General features: G+C 32.6%; 1 protein-coding gene across 2 annotated transcripts in view; it reads right to left on the bottom strand.

Annotated features, from left to right (window-relative positions):
* ASCC3 (activating signal cointegrator 1 complex subunit 3) overlaps window positions 1-21,212 on the bottom strand; it is a 323,207-nt gene that overhangs the window by 265,837 nt on the left and 36,158 nt on the right. For both annotated transcript variants that reach the window (XM_003769315.4, XM_023503135.2), the window contains exons 5-8: window positions 7,412-7,529; window positions 5,976-6,183; window positions 4,928-5,069; window positions 4,211-4,336 (exon numbers count right to left, since the gene is read on the bottom strand). In XM_003769315.4, the coding sequence (XP_003769363.1) occupies window positions 4,211-4,336; window positions 4,928-5,069; window positions 5,976-6,183; window positions 7,412-7,529 (594 nt within the window). The remainder of the gene's footprint in view (window positions 1-4,210; window positions 4,337-4,927; window positions 5,070-5,975; window positions 6,184-7,411; window positions 7,530-21,212) is intronic.

The raw sequence follows: 21,212 nt of genomic DNA, 5'->3' as shown, positions 1-21,212 counted from the left end.
ACATATAGTTTGATATAGAAATACATCACACTGCATAGGAAAAGAAGCACAGTACATCTATGAACTAATGTAAAGCTGAGTAGAATAAAAAAAAATTTTATACAAGGACAGCAACATCATAAAGGAAAACAACTTTGAAAGATTTTAAAAACACTGGATCAATATAATGACCAACTACGTCTCTAAAAGACTTAAAATGAAGTCTAGGTTTCTGTCTTTCTAACAGAAAGGTAACAGAAGTGCAGAAAGTGCATAAAAATATAAATTTTAGAACATGGTGACCATGTATGATTCATTTTGTTTGGTTATGCTTATTTTTCAGTTTTTTTTTTCTTCTTCATTCTTTTAGCTTTGTGTGTACATACTACTTTGTCAGTCAGTTAACTAGAATTGACTTTTGAACTGACAATTCAAAAACTGCTATTTAGTAAATACATTGTAACTAGCATTTAGCTAATACTTTTCAACTGGCAAGGCAATTTATACACATTAACTAATTTGATCCTCTTCTGAAAAACTTTGAGATAAGTGTTACCAGGTATTTTCATCCCCATTTTTTTTTTTTTTTTTTTTGGCTGAGGCGATTGGGGTTAAGTGACTTGCCCAGAGTCACACAGCTAGAAAGTGTTAAGTATTTGAGACCACATTTGAACTGAGGTCCTCCTGACTTCAAGGCTGGTGCTCTATCCACTGCACCACCTAATTGCTCCTACTAAGCACTAGTTTATGTGGCTATGTAAACAAACTCCTCAAAGTCTTGGTCTTAGTGGGGGAGTGAAAGAGGCAGGAGAACTACTAAGTTGCTAAGTTGCTGATCAAAGATAGAATGTCTTATTTTCAGTCCTTCTCACCCTTTATATACCTTAGTACAATTACATCATTAGAGCATATTGAATATGTGTGAACTAGAGAACCATTATATCACCATACTAAGTACTAGGTACTAAGTACATATGTGAACTAGAGAACCATCATCCCATCAATTCCACTTGTTTCAAGTATACTTCTCCAGAGTTCTCCAGCTCTCTACACAATACACACAGGCAAATGAACATATACAAATCAACACTTTGTCTTTGTTATTGAAATTCTAAAATGGGTATGATGTTAACTAAGGATAGCTAAATGTCACTGTGGTTATGACTGGCCCTGGAGCAAGGAGGATCTGAGTTCAGATCCAACACTTAACTAAAACAACCTCTTCACATATTCTACATTCCAGACTAACTCAATGCTTCTGAAATTTAGCATTCTACTTCTTTCTTCAGTATAAAGGCTGAACTCTCAAGCTCAGAATTCTCTGCATCGCTTCATCTCTTAGAATTCTCAACTTCCCTCAAAGTCCAGTTGAGAAACTACCTCCACCAGGAAGCCTTTCTTCACTTCAAGTGAAATATTACAGCTTTTTTCTTTTATTATCTTTTCATGCATGTTGTGTCCCCAATAGAAATCAAGCTCTTTTAAGACAGTACCACTTTCATTTTAATTTTGCTATCCCTAGTACCTAGGTTTGCACATACTTATTTAATAAATTTTTATTGAATAAGAAATTGACAAAAGATGCAGGTTAGAGTTATTTGATCCATAAATACATAGAAACAATTTGTAAAATCATTAGCTTTATACTATTTCTAAAACTGATATTTTCTGTTAAAAGTTAAAAAAAAAATGCTACTTTCCCGTGTGTATATGTGTGTCCATATGTCTGCTAAAGCAGAAGCCTGGCAAACTAAAATATAAGATCCGACTTTATCTTGTGAAAATGTAAATACTATTTTTATAGGCACAGAGAAAATAAGGACAACTATAATATTCAAGTTTCTAATCATCAGAATTTATCAAGTTATGGTTCTGAGATAGTTCAAATATCCTTTGTCACAAGCTTTTTTTTATTCTGATGATAGGATATTTGTCTGATCAATGGAGGCCAACAGTTGTTGTAGAAGGGGGACCTCTTGACAGATTTTAAGGATGGCATTTCATTAAGATTATTTCTAACAGGCAGATGTCAGAATTCCCATTGTAACTTAGCAGGTGTTTTTCTGCAGCTGGTGCCCTTTCGTGGTTAGTTGTTTGCAAGTATTCCCATTAGAATTTAAGTACTTCAATTCTGATGTGGTTTATCTCACACAAAGAATTACTATTAATAAAATAGAGGATTAATAAAATAAAAGATTTTGCTCTCAAATGAGATTCAGTTTAACCTATTTCCACTGAGAACTCTATATAGAAACTTTATGATTTTATATTATAATCATGTAATTGTTAACTAACTTAAAATACCAATTTTTCATTTCTATATGTCAATTTATCTACTAACTCAAAAAAACATAGGACAAGTACATCTACCATATGCCAATTCACAGACAGGGAAAGAGACAAGACCTGTAATTTACTTAAGAATATGAACTCCCAGATGAGCAGGCTTCTCTAGCCGTATAGGTTATATTTTGAAACAATTTATAGTCTTAGAAAATTGCCTGGAATGTTAAGAAGGAAATGACTCTCCCAAGATCACATAATCAAGTCAGCATGTGTCAGAGACAGAAAAATTAGGAAAGGAAATCACTTAACACATTGGGTTGTAAGACTTCCATATGTTTTTTTTTTATCCAAGTTCAACATTTTTAAAGGTACTTGTCTTTTTATTTTGTTTTTAATTGATTTTTTGTTTTTACATCATATACACTTATCAATATACCTATCTTCTGCTCTTCCCAGAGAACCATCACTTATTATAAATTAAAAGGAGGGGATTTAAAACAATTCAGTAAAACTAAACAATATATTAAGCAAATCCAACACTATATATATAGTGTCCCATATTGATATTCTGACTCATTCTTCCATAATGTACCCTCCCAACTCCCCCTATTGGCCTCCTTCCTTCCGCACAATTCCCATTCCCTGCAAGGAGTAGAGAGTTCACTGTCTTATCTCTTTTTGGGGACAATTATGAACAGTCTAATGTCACAATAACTAGTTTCAATTGTTTTATTGTTTTTTGTCCATTTCTACTTTTTATACTGTTTGTTTCTTTCTACTACAACCTGTTAGTCTATATAAGCCTTTCTATATTTCTCTGTATTCATCACATTTATTATTTCTTATAGCATAGCTACTCCATTATATGCAAATACCACATCATGTTTAACCATTCCCCAATCAATGGATATCTTTTAAGTTCTCTGCTAGTACAACATAGTTAAATATTAGCATAGAAAATAGAGAACTGGCTTCAAAGACAGGAAGACCTGAATTCAATTGCTATCTCTGTGAAATTCTGATAATATGACCACAAACAAGTCACTTAACTTTTCAGTGCTTTAGGCATCATTCTAAGTAAGTTGCAAAGAAGGTGCTCACCCACCATAATTTTCACAGTTCCAAATAAACCTTAGCCCCTACCCTACAGAAATCTATTTTTACTACTAACTTCCTTAGGGTATATGCCTAACATGGACAGAAATGGCATGGACATTTTAGCCACTTTTTTTAAAAAAGCCAATCATATTCTAATTATTTAATTAACACTCAAGTATGTTGTACTGGGGAAAAAATCTTAGTGAAATACTATCTGATAAATGTGGAAATATATACAGAGGAATTGTCCATGTTTGACATATACTGGATTACTTGTTGTCTAAGGCAGAGGGTAAGGGGAAGGGAGGGAGAAAAAATTTGGAACTCAAGGTTGTGCTGGGGTGAATGTTGAAAACCATACATATATTTTGAAAATAAAAAGCTAAAAAAATATATTGAAAGCTTTAACAACCACAATGGGTTCTAAATTATCTAAGAACTATACTTTATATATAATTATTAGTTATTAATAAAATAACTGAAATAACTTCAAATAAAATTATTACTATATATGGTCAGATTAATTTGTATTCTAATTTTTGTTATTGACTTTAAACGTTATTCTATTTTACATTTCTAAAGTTAAAGAAATCCACATAATTTATTTATTTAGATATTTTGTATAGGTGAGAGAATGAATGACATATTTTGTGGTCTAATCAGTAGTACCATTAAATTCCACAGTCTTTTAAAGACAATAGCTCACTCATTCTTACAGGTACATAAAATACATGCATATACAAGTAGCCTGTTAGAAAAACTTTTAAATCATTTATAATGCTTATCAATTTATTTTAAAAGGGTTTTATAAAATATGAGCTATCCTACAAAAAAATGTTTTTCTTACCTCATCTAAGTCTTTAATAAAAACTGGTTTTTCCTCAAATCCTATTGGCATTGGTTCACTGTGGGGAATTTTTATTTCTTCATACATTTTATTGTTCTCCCTTTGAATCCCTTCTGGTAAAAGCATCTATTAATATTAAAAAAAAAAATTAATGTCAAAATGGTTAAAATTAAAACATCTTAAGTTCTATAGTTTATATTCTAGTCTTACCTATGATACAACAATATCAAGTAACATATCCACTTAAAATATATTTAAGATTAACACTATACAGTTGGGAAATGGAGAGAACATATATCAACTAGTGGTAAAGTGGACAAGGAAAATGGAAAAACGGAAATAACAAAAGACATATAATTTATCAGAAGTTAAATCATTTTAAAATAAGTCCCAGCACACTATTAAGGTACATAACTCTATTCTTTTTATTTATTATTGTATCACACAATGCTTTCAAAAGAAATATATTAGTATATCTAAGGAGTAGGACGCTTACCCAGTAGGCCTTCTAACATACAACAACTAAATATTGGACAACAAGAAATTATTGTAGACTATCAAAATTAAAGACAAACTTGTAAAACAAGTGAACAAATATAATCTATGACAATAATCACTGAAGTGGGGATGGGAGCAGGGGAAGAAAGAAGCAGCAGCAGTATGTTCCTTATTACAAAAGGATGCATTACTGAAAAAAGTAATATACCAAACACATACCTTTGCACCTCCAATGAATGCTGATGTTTTCATGGCTTCAGCTTGGGAATCATAGACATGTGGATAATGAATTTTTTCAATATCTGCATCTCTCTGTCTGTTCAGAACTGACACACTTCGAGCATTCATAAGTGCTATCTCTCTACAAAGAAAAAAAATCACACATGCCAGGTTGGCAATTATATATGTTGCAACAAAATGAGGAACAAAATGACTAGGACAAATAATTACTTCAAATACCTCTACAAACCAAAAGAAAATAAATTATGAGGCAGCTAGATGGCACAGTGGACAGAGCACCAGCCCTGAAGTCAGGAGGACCTGAATTCAAATCTGATCTCAGACACTTACACTTAACACTTCCTAGCTGTGTGACCCTGGGCAAGTCTCTTAACCCCAATTGCCTCAGCAAAAAAAAAAAAAAAAAAAGAAAAAAGAAAATAAATTAAAACTAGTGTAGGTGTCAATAAAGAGGCTAAAATTTATGATCAATAAAATATGACAATACATTTTAGATGCTATTTTTAGATAGCACCAACCTAATAAATAAAAACAATATTGTTATTTATACTTTGTTCCCCTAACTCTGAGGCATATAAAAATTCCATGTTTATGAGTCTCTATATTTTAAAAACGAAGAATAAAAATAAGCAATATATACGATTTCTAGATACCAATGGATTATGTGTTATTTTTTTTCTCTCCTCTACCACTGTATGACAACATGGGAAATAGTATTCATCAAACTAGAGAAGGAAAAAAAAACTATTAAGACATTTACTACAAGTTTCATATATCTCAAGTTAATATAGTTTGCCTCTAAAATTAGTCTACATGGATACAACTAAGATTGTAATTAATCAGACTACTGCACTCCTATCCCAAAAAATTAGTTTTTCATGAAAAAAGAAAAACCCGTATCTGGGGGGGGGGGGGGGGGGGGGAAGAGAGAAATGTAAAATTAGAAAAGTTTAAAATATTAAAGGGAACTAAAGGAAAAAGCATATGCCAGCATACACATTCATCACTTTCTGGCCTTTATTATTACCTCTGTCTCCTCAACTCCTTAGGATCAAAGCACATTAGTCCTTCCCCTCCAATTTCTCCATCTTCTCCTGCTCTTTTTTCTCTTCTGGCAATTCGTTTTTCTTCCCGACGATGCTGCTTCATTAACTGCTTTTCTTGTTCTGATTGAATAGTGACTTGACAACCATAATTAGGTTTAGCATTTTCTGCAGAAAATTTTTTACAATTGTCTACAAAACAAATTCATAAAAGCATGTAAGGAATTTTTGAAATGTATTGTCTGACATGTGTGGTTACTTATTATTTATGCAAGCAATTTCTTTCCACTCAAAAAGAAAAGTAAAAGAAAATGTGAAGAAATATCACTTAAATTTAGCATAAGGAATACAAATGCAACCACTCACTTTGAAGAACATTTATGTAATGGAAGTTAATTTAATGGTCACCATATGCTGACTGCCTGTACGTAAAAAAAAATTAAGAAGCTTATAAAATGAATTATAACAGTTTAATTGCTAGCCCTTCAGAATTTGGGGTGTCTCAATTTCAGATATCAAGATTCTAAAATGTGCAATCAATAATTTTACATTAAATTCTACTCAAAATATTTGCAATATGTAAATACAACTTAGGGTCAATAATTGCACAATAATTTTGTCCAACCTATAAAATTTAACCTTCCCTCTTCAATGATATTCTATGTAATCACTGTTCAAAAAACATTATAATAAAAAAACAATAAAAAGGAAAATTACAACTGATGAGTAGTCAATGAATGACCAGCAAATACAAATAATAATAAAACAAGTTAAGAGGCATTACATTAGAAAGAGAATTAATTGTATTTAGAAATCAATGGTTATGGGTTCAAATATCTGCTGCTCTATACTAACTTGAGAAACCCTAAGTAAATGACTTAATTTATCTGGTCCTCAGTTTCCTCATTTATAGAATGGAGATATATATCATAAGGCTAATGAAGAGATCAAATGAGATCATATATTTTTATTTATATACACACAGTGATACTATATACATATATATGTAAATACACAGAGTATTTTTTTCAAACCCTTAAGTGCTACAAAAATGTAAACTACACAATTATAACAATAGTTGACTTGGTTACTGATATGACTTATATAAGTCACTTAACATCTCTGGATCTTAATTTCCTTTTCTGTTAAAAAAAAAAAAGGGGGGGGGGGGGAATTTTTAGCTCTTGGGCCCCTTATGTCCCTTCCAGGTTTGAACCATACTATGGTATGTTCTGCATGTTGTGTTTTATGTTTTGCATGCCACAGGATTTACACCATGATCACAATGTAATCTAAGTAAAGAGAAGTAAATTCAATGATAAATCATTACTTCATGTAAAGCATTATTATATTAGAAAGTTTCTGCTAACACCAAATATTTCATTTCTATCTAAATGAATGAAGAGTGAAATGATCTTACCTTGAAGAGCTTGCAATTTATGATCATTTGAAGAGAGAAATCTATCCACAATTATAACTCTGTTTTGGAGGAGCTTCTCAATAAGTTCAAAACCCTCAGGTCCTAGCAGTTCAAATAACTAAGGGAAAAAAACACACAAACACAAAGACTACTATCACTGCAACAACAATACCATATCTCAAGAGATATAAGGTTTGACTAGTTCATCCATACTCTGAAATTGCCATTAAGTAGATGAAAATCAGAAATTGTATACAGCTTAAAATTATCAAATTATTCAAGTAACCTGCTTTAAGAAAAACATATATAAAAATTTGATTAATTATTTTTCATTTTATAAAATCTCAAGCTTCTCTCTCTCACATTTAAATTTATGCACAGACTTTACTTAACAAAATAATCTGGCTTTTATGTAACTTTTCAGGAACCAAACAACTACCAGAAAGGAATAAAGTGAAAGGAAACCAACATTCACATTCTGATTGTTAGAGACTGTGTCACCCTCTGAAAGGGCAAGTGGAAAGAAGTGGGGGGTGCATACAGAGGATACTCAGCATACAGGGGGCATGATGTTTATAGAGTCAAAGACCAAGAGTACAGGCTGTTGGAAAATTCTAATGAAGAGGAGTTTACTGTTCTTTCTTTACTGTTTTTTCTGTTCTTTTTTTTTTTTTTAATGTTCTTTCTTTACTGTTCTTTCCTTCAGTCCTCCAATCAGAGCGGATTATTAAAATATCAAAATGACTAGGAGATTTTGGTAATTTGTGAGGAAAATAGGTCACAATATGTGAAACAGCATTCTGGGAAATCCAGGTTGACTGCCATAAAGTACATAATTTTCATTGATTCATTCAACAAAATTTTATTAAAGTTTCTATTATATGTACTCATTTTTTTTTTCTCCCAAATCTATCTTGCTTCCAAATTCATTTTTTATTGCCAAGAGCATGTTCAAGATATTGGGTGTGATGCTCAGAGCCTCACTTTCTTAGCCCACATCCATCAAATCTTCTCATTTCTATATCCACTCACATACTTCTCCTTATTTTCACTCATACAGATAATACTCTGTACAATTCAGAACCTCATTTCTCTATCTTGGATTACTTCCTACTAAAGCCTCCCTTCCTAAAGTTTTCTCTCCCAATCCATCCTCAAAACAGACACTAAAGTATTTTTTTTCTAAAGTCTAAATCTAACCATATCAGTCCTTTGCATTGTCAATTATGTCAACATGACAATGTTATACTTTGTCAATATCAGAAAATGATATGATTTTATCAATGGAAATCACACAAAAGAAGGATTAACAACTTTTCCATCCAACATGCAGTTGAAACCTTCCGTATGTATCGTCCCACCCATTAGAATGTGAGAACTATCATATTTTTCTATTTCTGTCCTTCATACATAAAACAGGTACCTGGCACATAACAAACGTTCTTTTTGTTTGCTTGTTTGTCTTGTTTTTTATTTGTATTTTTTATTTTTTCCAACTTTTTTTTTTAATTAAAGCTTTTTATTTACAAAACATATGCATGGGTAATTTTTTCAACATTGACCCTTGCAAAACCTTTTGTTCCAAATTTTCCCCTCCTTGCCCCCACTCCCTCCCCTAGCTGGCAAGTAGTCTAATACATGTTCAATATGTTGAAATGCATGTTAAATCCAATATATGTATATATACTTAAACAGTTATCTTGCTGCACAAGAAAAATCAGATCAAGAAGGAAGAAAAAGAAAAACTGAGAAAGAAAACAAAATGCAAGCAAATAACAACAGAGAAAGTGAGAATGCTATGTTGTGTTCCACACTCTGTTCCCATGGTTCTCTCTCTGGGTGTAGATGGCTCTCGCTCTCTTCATCACTGCACAAGTGGAACTAGTTTGAATCATCTCAATGTTGAAGAGGGCCACGTCCATCAGAATTGATCTTATACATAATAAGTTTTTAATAAATGCTTTATTTGTTTGTTTCTTTAACATGAATTGTATCTGATCTAAAGGTCATCTAAATGAAATATCTAGGTGCACCATTTTCTTTTTGCTACTAAAATTCCACTTAAATAGGTCAAATTTTTAAAGAATCATAAGTGGAATTTATTTAAACAAAAATCAGTGTATTTGAACAGCACATTCTTCATGACAATAAAAGTCAAACCTTAGAAGACATTAACACTATTTCAATGACAATCAACAAATAACATTCTAAAAGCCTTTCAAATATTCCACTGCACTGTGCTAAAGCAGACTAAATCATAATCACAATTCACCTTCTTTTGATACTCTTCCATATCTGTACTTGCCCAGATAAAACAGGTTATGGCAGCATCTGTTATATGTATGGTACTGCATTGGATTCAAAACGAATTGTTTCTACAATACAAACAATGCGCTAAAGAACTACAAGGATTGCTTAACAGAATGAAATACTCATTATATGATATAACTTTAATATGGTATTCTCTTCAAAATCTTGACTTAACTTGATTGCCCTTTCCTCACATTTATCTTAGGACTCTTGTTTGACTAGATCAACCAAAGGCTGAACAATACAGAAAAATAAGGTTTTTACCTTTCCAGTAACAAAGAAACGTACTGATTTTGAAGTCATTCCTATATTAGCAACAAATCATTTCAGGTCTAATAAGATATAATTCTTTTCTTTTCTTTTTTGTGATGGTATTTAAAATTTCCTCACAAAAACTCAATACTTTGATTTTACTGAAGTAATGGAAAAATGTAGAAGAAAAAGAAAACTAATTTAGCTAATTGCTATTAGCTAAATAGCAAGTTTACCTTTTTTTTTTTTTTTTTTTTTTTTTTTTTTTTTTTTTTTTTTTACTGTTTGGCACCCATAAAGTCACTACATTCATTCAGGAATACTTCTATTTAGAAAATCTATATGGTATCCTTTTCTATCCTCATTTTATAGAAAACAAAGCATTTTATGCAGCCCATTACTTATTTTTCCATTGGCTTCAGTTTATATATTTATTAAAACTAAACTGCAAAAGTCACAAAGTTTGTAATTTGACACTAACATATGAACAGGCCTAATGAGGATAATTAAAACACAATAAATTAAAATATATAGCAATAAAATTATTTTTGTTTTGAAATATCTTCAATTTAATATCTTTATTTAAATTTTATACTAAAGCAATATAACTAATACAATCAATTTTCTACTGCACCCAGCAAATAAAATGTTAAAGTTTATTACAAATATAAAGAATACATGATCAAGGTGATTGTTTAATTTTAATTTTTGTTTCCTCAAAAGCATACCCAAAGATATTAAGATAAAAAGAACACAGATCTAGAACTGGGACCATAGGAGCCAAATATTCTAACTACTATCTTTTACAGATACAGAGACTGAGGGTCAGAGAAGTAACTTCTACACAGGTAAAATAACAAAGTCCCACAAGTAAATTAACAAACTCAGAGATAAAGAAATCTTAGGCTATAACTCTGCAGGAGTATTAAAAGTAATATTAGAATTTTTTTAAGGGATAATGTATTATGTGATAAGAAGCAAAGAAGAGTTACAATTGAATCGAGATGGGGAAACTAAATAATTTTTAAATGCCTTGAGTCCAGTTTTCATAAATTTAAACCATCTTGAAATTCCAAGATTTTCAGAAACATATAGGTTTAGAAAGAAATACAAAATATTTGATTCTTAGATAATGAAACATTGAGGCTGAACCATTAGGAATCGCCTTAGTAGTAGAAATGAATAAATGAATTTTTAAAATATTTGCTAAGGAGTTACTATTAAATACAACATAGAAAAACACAAAACAAGAGAGTCCCTGTCCTCAAGAACCTTATTTTATAAACAGAAAATCAATAATGATACCATTTTAAATTGTTCTAATACTAATTTTTAAAAGTAAATTTTGGTATTACATGCAGGAAAATTTTTAATAAGCATATTATTCCTCTTTAATCAGTGCATTATTCCTAAAATGTGTTATAAAATTGATTTAAAAGTTTTTTCTAATATTTTCTATTATTTTTTTCATGGAACCTAGATAATTTTGTCCCTTTAAAAAGTTTATGTTCAAGATAATGAGAAAAATTTCTTGAAGTACTATTAAGGAATAATGATTCACTGGCAATGGAAATGAGTTTTTTACTTGATTCCCTTTTATAAGTAGAAGTTATTTCATTCATTCCTTTTGTATCCCTAATTCCTAGCACAGTGTCTGGAACCTAAAAAACATTTAATCAAATGTATATACAAAATTTCCTATTTCTCTAGTAAACTCTCCAGAGTAACAATTTTAGAAATTTTTGCTTCAAAAAATACATTACCATTCAAATGACATTAAAATAATGAAAAATGGAAAAGTAATCAGACCAGACCAAGTATTCACATTGGTCTGTGGCAAAGGAGACATAATTTTGAGAATACTAAGAATAATACTAACTCTAAAAGTATTTGAAGGAAGTAAGGATATCAAAGGTATAAAATGAAAAAAAAAAATCCTTGGATCTTATTATATTGAAGGGAAAAAAAGGCTAATTGAGAGACTATCCATACCTATCCTTGTGCCTACTTTTTTGTCAATATTTTTATGACAATGATGTACTGACATCTAGAGCATCTCTGACAAAGTTGTTAGGAAGGGACAAGCAGCTTTCAAAGGAAACATTTCATAGCAGAACACACCTTTATCATCACATAATTGATGAGAACAGTTGGAGAATACAAGATCCCACTGTGTTTTTTGATTCCTGACTACAAAAACACATTAGACCTAATAAAATAAAATGTCGTCTTAAAAGTCTCTTACATGATATGATTTTTATATGTCAAAATTATATGATTCCCTAAAATTCATAACAGCAATATCCACATTCAACAGCCTCCTAATAATTAATATCAAGGCATAAAATGGAGAAATATATATGATCATTTAAAGCATATGTCACTGTTGAAGAGAAGAAAAATTACATAGTACTAGTCAACAATGGACTCCCAATTAGCCAACCAAATTCTCCTGTACTGTATTATCAGTCAGAAAAGGTCAGTACAGGAAAACTAAGCAGATGAAAATATGTTCATCTTTTAAAATTATGTTTAGTTAACTACAATATAAATCCAGAGAGCCTTGAATAAAATAACAGGCAACACAGGGATGTTATCAGGGCATATACCATTCCCTATAAAACAATTATATAAAATTCAATTTTATGAGGGGCAAATAAAAGCCTTTTAAAAGAAATCTTTTAACAGCAGGATGAAGACAGAGAGGCTTAGAGAGACTTACATGAACTGATGCTAAGTGAAATAAGCAGAACCAGGAGATCATTATATATTTCAACAACAATACTGTATGAGGATCAATTCTGACGGAAGTGGCTATCTTCAACAATGAGAGGATCCAAATCAGTTCCAACTGATCAGTAATGAATGAACAGAACCAGCTACACCCAGCGAAAGAACACTGGAAAATGAGTTTGGACCACAACATAACATTTACATTCTTTCGGTTATTGTTTGCATTTTTGTTTTTCTTCCCAGATTATTTTTACCTTCTTCCTAAATCTGATATTTCTTATGTAGCAAGACAACTGTATAAATACGTATACATATATTGTATTTAACATATACTTGAACATATTTAACATGTATGGGACTACCTGCCATTTAGGGGAGGGGTGGAGGGAAGGAGGAGAAAAGTTGGAAAAGAAGTATTTGCAAGGTCAGTGTTGAAAAATTACCCATGCATATGGGAGGGAGGGAAGGAAGGAAGGAGGGAAGGAGGGAAGGAGGGAAGGAGGGAAGGAGGGAAGGAGGGAAGGAGGAAGGAGGGAAGGAGGGAAGGAGGGAAGGAGGGAAGGAAGAAGGAAGGAAGGAAGGAAGGAAGGAAGGAAGGAAGGAAGGAAGGGAAGGGAGGGAGGGAGGGAGGGAGGGAGGAGGGAGGAGGGAAGTCAAATTTTAAAACTGAAAAGTCATTTAGAAAGGAAACAAAATGCAAGCAAACAACAACAAAAAAAGAGTGAAAATACTGTTGTGATCCACAGTCAGTTTCCACACTACTCTCTCTGAGTGCAAATGACTCTCTTTATCATAAGACTATTGGAACTGACTTGCATCATCTCACTATTAAAGACAGCCATATCCTATTAGCATTCTTTATGAGCAAAAAACAAAAAAGGCTGATTTCAATCGAAATCAACAATTATTACAAAAGTGAAACATTTTAGTAGACATCATTTAACAATCAGAATAAATCTCCATGTCAATGTATTAAATTTTAAGGGAAAAAAATGTCTCTTGAAAAGGAATATAACTAAAAATTAAAAGAAAAAAAAAGGAAAATAACAGAATTTTAAAACTTAAAAGATTAACACAGAATTTCAGGGCTAAAAGAGACATTAGAAAGTGTCTAAAACAACCCGTAAATCAACATTTTTACAAATGAAGAAAGTGCAGTCCAGAAAATTTAAGAATTTAATTCCTAAGGTCACATAGTTTTTGTAAGTGACAGCTGGAATTCCCAATTCCAAGCCCAATTAGCCCAATTGATTCATACACATTTATTTATAAAGTAGTGGGAGCCAAGTAGTGGTAGACTTGAATTCAAATACAGCCTCAACCAGCTATGTTAATTTGGACAAGTCACCCTGCCTGCCTAAGTTTTCTTGTCTATAAAATGAAGATAATATAATGCCTCTTTAATAAGGTCGCTATAAAGATCAAATGAGATAATATTTATAAAATACTTTGCAAACTTTAAAGCATTATATAAATACTAAATATCATTATTTATCATTATTATGCATTTGAAGTTCTATCATTCACATTTCAAAGATCACTAGCAAAACATCTTTTTTGATTTGAATAATTTATCCTCAACTTGTGTTCCTTTCCTCATATCATTTCATCACTAAATATCCTTTAATAAATGAAAAAATTCCAACAAAATTGGGTTTAAAACCAAGTTCTTCCCTGTGGTATTTAACTCCATTTTCTAACTTTTTTTATATACATAGAGAGAATGTCAGATGTTTAGTATTGAGAAATGGGTTGGTAAGGAAATAGAAAATGAAATGCTGTCCAAGAGAGGAGTTAATAAAGATAATAAAGAAATAAACAGTTAGTAAAGATAATAAAGAAATAATTTCTTATCACCAAAACTTAACAACAGAATTCTGGCAGCAATTAGGGGGAAAAATGTACTTTTTCGATAGGTCAAATATGGCAATATAAAGGGCCTCTGAAGCAAGCTAAGCTATTGAGGAAAAATTGCATGATCATTGCTATGAGCACTACAATCAAACAGAAATCATTTAAAATTTCCTGTTAGCTGATATTAACAAAATTAAAAATTTCTCCTAACAACAGAGCTGAGTCAAGATGGCAGAGTAGCAAGAAGAAATACAAAGAGTCTTTCCCCCAAGGGGGAAAAAACCTACTCCAAACAGATCAAGAACTCACATCAAAATAAATCCCAATGAGTAAACCTAAGAAAAAATAATCACAGTGAATTAATTCTCTAGTCCAAGTCAGCAGAGGAAGATAAAGATGTTGGTAAGATATTGGGGAAGAGGTCTGGGTAGAATCTGAGGGCTTCTTGAAGTACAGTCAGAGCAGAGGGAGGTTATGCATTGGACATAAAGAGGCAATGGACATAAACCTATACTAGGAGTGACCTCTTGAAGAGTGTCAATTGGCAATCTACTATCTGGTTCTTGCTCACAAATCTAAGACAGAATGGCAAGGCATACATAAGGAATGCTGAGGGATAGAGAGTAATAGGTGGGGACTGTGCCTTCAAATAGAGTTCTATACAAGGGGCAAGTATAGGCTTTAAGTGGTGTACCAAGAAATGAATTTAGAAGCAGCTCTACGGTTCAGCCCTCCAAGAGCAGAGCATGGTCTCAGTTTCAAGTTCTAACTCATTCTGAAGCTGCAACCAGGATAAGAATTCCAGTTCAAAAGACTATTACAGTTCTATCACTTTGAATCAGCAGAGATTCCCAGATGGCAGATAAGAGCTAAGGTCAACAACAGTCTACTATTGCTCAGAACTAAACTCAGGTCAGGAACTTAAAGAGTTCAGAACAACGGGGCAGTGATCAGTCAATCAAAACTTTGCCATAGATCACAACATTTTAGAAGCACTGGAAGCTTAAAGATCTGCAGAGTGAGTTGTCCCTGAGGTCCTGAAAAAAACAAAACATTCTATAACTCTATACTCCAAGAGAGTAGCAATAGAACCAGCCCAGATCTTCCCTCAAGAAGTGCGTGAAGCCCAGAAGTACCATCAAGTCCAAAGAAGGACATTAGAAGACTGAGCAAACAACAGCAACAACAAACATTTATGATGAGAGGGATGCCTAAGACATAAGTGATTCAAAATATTGATAAGCAAAGCCTGGGTACAAATTTAATTAGAAGATATAAAAGAGATGAAGAAAAAGTTTTTTTTTTTCTTAAAATTCAAAATTTTTATAAAATATGATTAGAGGGGCAGCTAAGTGGTGTAGTGGTTAGTACTAGCCCTGATGTCAGGAGGACCCGAGTAAAAATCTGGCCTCAGACATTTTGTAACACCTCCTAGCTGTGGGACCCTGATAGCAGCTTTTTGTGGTGGCAAAGAATAGAAACTGAGGGGACATCCATCAATTGAGGAATGGCTGAACAAATTTCACATGAATGTGATGGAAAACTATTGTTTCATAAGGATGAACAGGCAGGTTTTAGAAAAACCTGGAATGACTTACATGCACTAATGCTGAATAAAGTGAGCCGAACTAGAACATTGTTCACTGTAACAGCAACACTGTGCAGTGATTAACTGTTACAGACTTAGCTCTTTTTAGCAATACAATGATCCAAAGTAATTCTAAGGGACTCGTGATGAAAAATGCTGACCACATCCAGAGAAAGAACTATGGAATCTGAATGCAGATAGAAGCATACTATTTTCACATTTTAGTTATTTTTGTCTTTTTTTTTCCTCATGGTTTTCTCCTTTTGTTTGGAGTCTTCTTCCACAATATGACTAATGTGGAAATGTGTTTAACATGATTTTATATATATAATCTAGATCAGATTTTATGCTGCCTTGGGAAGGGAAGAGGGAAAGGATAGAAGAAAGGGGAAAAACTTTTGGAGCTCAAAAATTTTCAAGTATGAATATTGAAAACTATTTTTTACATGTAATTAGAAAAAAATACAGTAAAAGGGGGGGGGGGGGGCTGCTAAAGAAAAAACTGAAAAGAAATGAGACTATGAAAAAATAAGAGGAAAAGAAAACTGTAATGTCTGGGCTAGCTTCCCAAAGGATTTCTGGATGAGCCTTGGTCTTTAGGTGGAGAAATGATTAAGGTAGGAGAATCACCATGAAGCTGGTCAAAGATGGAGTCTGGAGTCTGGAATCTGGAGTCTGAAGCCTTCTCTGTGTCTGTATTTGAAATTCTCCTGTGAATGTAGCTGAGACTCTCAGTTCCCAGTTCTCTCAGCCCTTAAATACCTCAGTACGATTACATCACTACAGCAACTGAGCATGTGCCAACTGTGACCATTACATCACCATATCATACTAAATATATGCCAACTAGAATGATGACATCATTATATCACATTAAGTATATGTTTAACTAGAGAACTATTATCCCATCAATCACACTGAGTAGGTGCTTAACTATAAGCACCCTGCTGTCCTTGTTTCAAGTATACCTTTCCAGAGTTTTGGTTCTCTACAGAAAACAAACTTATTTGAAAGAAAAAAAGTAAAAAGATTGAAAAAGAATAGAAAACATAATGAAAACAACTGGCCTAAAAAACAGATCCAGAAGGTAAAATGTCACAATCACTGGGCTACTTCAAAGCCACGACCAAAAAAAAAAAAAAAGTGTAGTCATCATATGTCAAGAAATCTTAAATGAAAACTGTCCAGATCTCAGAATCAGAAAACAAAGTGGAAAAGGAATTCACTAAACACATCAGAAATATATCCCAAATCAGATCAAAGAAAAAAATATTGCAAGCATTCAGAAAGAACAAATTAAAGTACTGAAGAGCCTCAGTTAAGATCACTCACAATTTAGGAGTTATAACTAAAAAGGTATGGAAATCCTAGAATATGATATATTCCAGAAAGCAAAGGATATAAAATAGGCTTCTAGCCAAGAATAACTTACCGAGCAAAATTGAGTATAATCCTACCAGGAAAAAAAAAAAAGATCTTTAATGAAATAGAGGATTTCCAAACATTCCTGATCAAAACACAAATGAAATAATGAATTTCAAACACAGGTGTTAAAATATTAACAGTAAATGCAAAGAAACAAGAAAAATAAAAATAAACTGCTTATTCTCTAATATGAGATGATCCGTGTGTTCCCTCTGAATCCTCATCATCTAGGATCATAGTTAGAATGCTTGGGAGTGGTTCTGTTTATTTTAATGATTTTAAGAGAAGACCATAAGATGAGAAGGAAGGAGTCAGGAAAGAAAGCTAAGGGAAAGAAAGTATCTAATATAATCAGGATGCACAGCTGTAAATCCAGACGAAAAAAACAGGAATTCAGAGAGTGGCTCACACTTGAACCCCATTCAAAAAAAGAAATACATGCATTCACACATGCAGGCACACACACACACAAACACACACACACACACACACACACACACACACATAAGTTGTCCAGAATTGGGTCAAAAAATATATTTCACTCAAAAGGAAAATAGGAAGGAAAGGAGAAAAGGAAAAATTTGAGAGGGAAGATTAGTCCTAAGCAAGACAAATTCTAATTAAACAAGTACGAAAATATATATAAGTTCTTTTGAGGTGGCAAGGGAATATCCACCAATTAGGGAATGACTAAACAAGGTATATATATATATATAAATATGAGAGAATATTACCATCCAAATGAAGAAGATGATTTCAAAGAAACCTGTAAAGACTTATATGAACTGAAAACAGAATGAAGTGAGTAGAATCAAGAGAACAACTGGTACAATGCCAATATTATAAAGACAAGTAGTTCTGAAAGAAGACCAACCATGATTCTGGAGGATTAATAATGAAACTCACTACCCATCTCCTGATAAAAAGATTAAACAAGAGTACAGAGCGATTCTATTTTTCTTTTGTTCTCAATGTGAGAGTGGAAGATAGGCTTAAATCAATAAATTATCTCCAGGAATAGAAGCTTTCAAACAAAAAAATGGCTGACACTGTGCCATCAAAAATTACAAAGCTGGCCAAGGCAAGCAATGATAAGAATATTCTACAACACTAACGATGTCCTATTCTTTCAATATTTTGATGCTAATCTGATGGAATTACTTTCAACTATGGTACCTGAATTTAAAGCTGACAGTCTTACAAACATATTTTGGTCACCAAAAAAACACAATGAATTTTCAATTTGGAAATGATTTGAGGCCTCTTCAAAATCACTCAAAAGGAATCTACTATAACATACCCAATCAAAGACCTCCAATGAAAATAGACCCTTCCCTCTTCACCCCATCCATCAACACAGAAAGTAGTCCAATCCTTTCTGAGGCATCTGCATCAGACTATTTTTCTAGATATCTGCCAACAGTCCTCTATACAACTTCTACCCACCACTCTTTTTTTGCTAGCTGGAATCAAACAGAACAAGTTTTACTCTTCTTTCATGTATCAGTCCTTGAAATACTTTAAGAAAGTTATCAAGCCCCATTCTACCTTTTTCTCCAAGTAAACATCTCTAATTACTTCCAAAAGTCCTCCTAAGACATTGGCTGAAAGTACCTCAATCCCCTGACTGCCCTCTTCTTGACATTCTCCAACTTAAACAATAAACTTAAATAAATTAATAGTTCAACACCTAGCTTTAAACACAATATTCCAGATGCCATCTAATCAGGGTATAATTGGAATATTATTTTCTTATTTCTGGGAGCTATGGCTCTCTTTGTCCCCTGGAAACCATGCAGATAAAAATTCCATAAACTTTTCTGGCTACCATATTACATTGCTGCTTGTAATATAAGGGAAGCTTATAGTCCAAGGCAGCTAGATAGCATAGTGGATAGAGTACAGGGCCTGAAATCAGGAAGATTCTTCTTCCTGAGTTCAAATCTGACCTCAAATACTACTAGTTGTATAACCCTGTGAATTAATTCTGTTTGCCTCACTCTCCTCTTCTGTAAAATGAGCTGAGGAAGGAAATGGCAAATCACTCCAGTATCTCAGTCAAGAAAACCCCATATGGGGTCACAAGCTAAGACACAACCTAAAACAGTTGAACCAGACCACAAAACCCCTTAGATCTTCTTCTGCTTCACATTGCCTTAAGTGGATTTCTTAAACGCAAATATAAGACTTTATATTTCTACCAAATGAATCTATTTTATTAGCTTCAATCCAGTGTTTCTTTGGATTCTGACTTATCATCCAATATGCTGGGTATTCTTCCTAGTTTTGTGTATATATAATAAGTATGCCCTTTTTCCCCCTGAGGCAATTGGGGTTAAGTGACTTCCTAGGGTCACACAGCTAGGAAGTGTTAAGTGTCTGAGGCCACACTGCACCATTTAGCTGCCCCAAGGAGTTTATATTTTAAAGAATATTATATATATATATACACACACATATATATTATTTGTTCAGAAAGGTGAATAAATTTTGGTTCTTTTACTAAAAAACTAAAAGACTGAAAACTTTTAAATAGATAGATGGTTCTCCTTACTAATTAATATAGAATGGAGGTATTGAAACAGAAACACACTGTGCCACAACATGCCATTTTTAAAACTATATTATTGATTTTTTTAAAAAGTTTAATAGATTAGTTCCAAATATAAATCTCTGGCCCCCCTCTACTGGGGCCTTCTGAATCACTAACAGTGACTCTTTGAGTCTGGCTACTGAATTAGTTCTAAATCCATCTGAGGGTATATATGTCTTCATCTTTTCCACAATAATAGAGAAGAATGGAGGAAAAGTAAAGGGAGAAAAAGGAAGAGGAGAGGAAAAGAGGAAAAGGAAGATAAGTAGAGTATTTAATTCCTTATTATGTGCCAGACACTAAAGGGGAAATATATAAATGAAAGCAAGACAGTCCTTGCACTAACTTCAAAGAGGTTACACTGTATTATATTCTAATACAAATGAAAAACTAGAAAGGGAAATAGGAAGATGTGGCACAAGGGTTTGGAAATGGTAGCCAGGAAGTGATATGGAGTCCTCAGTTCCAGACAAGATAAAGCAAATGTTCTCCTCTCAAAACCTAGTATGAAATACTTTTTAAAAAATTTACTTGAATCTAGATAAATCAGATCTTACAGCACTGTCCTGATCTATCAATTTAGTAATCCTGTCCAAAAAAAAAAGAAGGAAATGAAATGAGTTTGAAATGGCATCTCCTTAATGCAATCATTATAGTTCTTTGTAATTACCATTTCATTTGCTAGATAGTCATTAACTATATCTTTAACATTAGCTGTTCTAGAATTTTGTGAAGAATCAGTTAAGCTTCTTGATCTATAACTTAAGACTTTATCCTTTTCATCATTTTTTTTTTAATGTAGACTCTTTTTCTCAGCTCTTCTGAATATAAACACTGATTCTTCCCTACTGCTATGGAGGCTTGATAATTCAACCTGAACTAAGAAAAATTTAAGTTCAAATCCTGCCTCAGGAACTTAATAGCTGTATGACCCTTGGAAAACTACTTGCTAATCTTTCCAAATCTGTTTCCTCATCCATAAAATGAAGAAAATAAAGTGCCATATTGCCTATTAGCTTACGGCAAGTCATTTAACTTCATCTATA

Source organism: Sarcophilus harrisii, chromosome 4, assembly GCF_902635505.1.
Source record: "Sarcophilus harrisii chromosome 4, mSarHar1.11, whole genome shotgun sequence".
In the NCBI taxonomy this organism is placed as follows: domain Eukaryota; kingdom Metazoa; phylum Chordata; class Mammalia; order Dasyuromorphia; family Dasyuridae; genus Sarcophilus; species Sarcophilus harrisii.
This window is presented reverse-complemented; position numbering and strand designations above follow the sequence as displayed.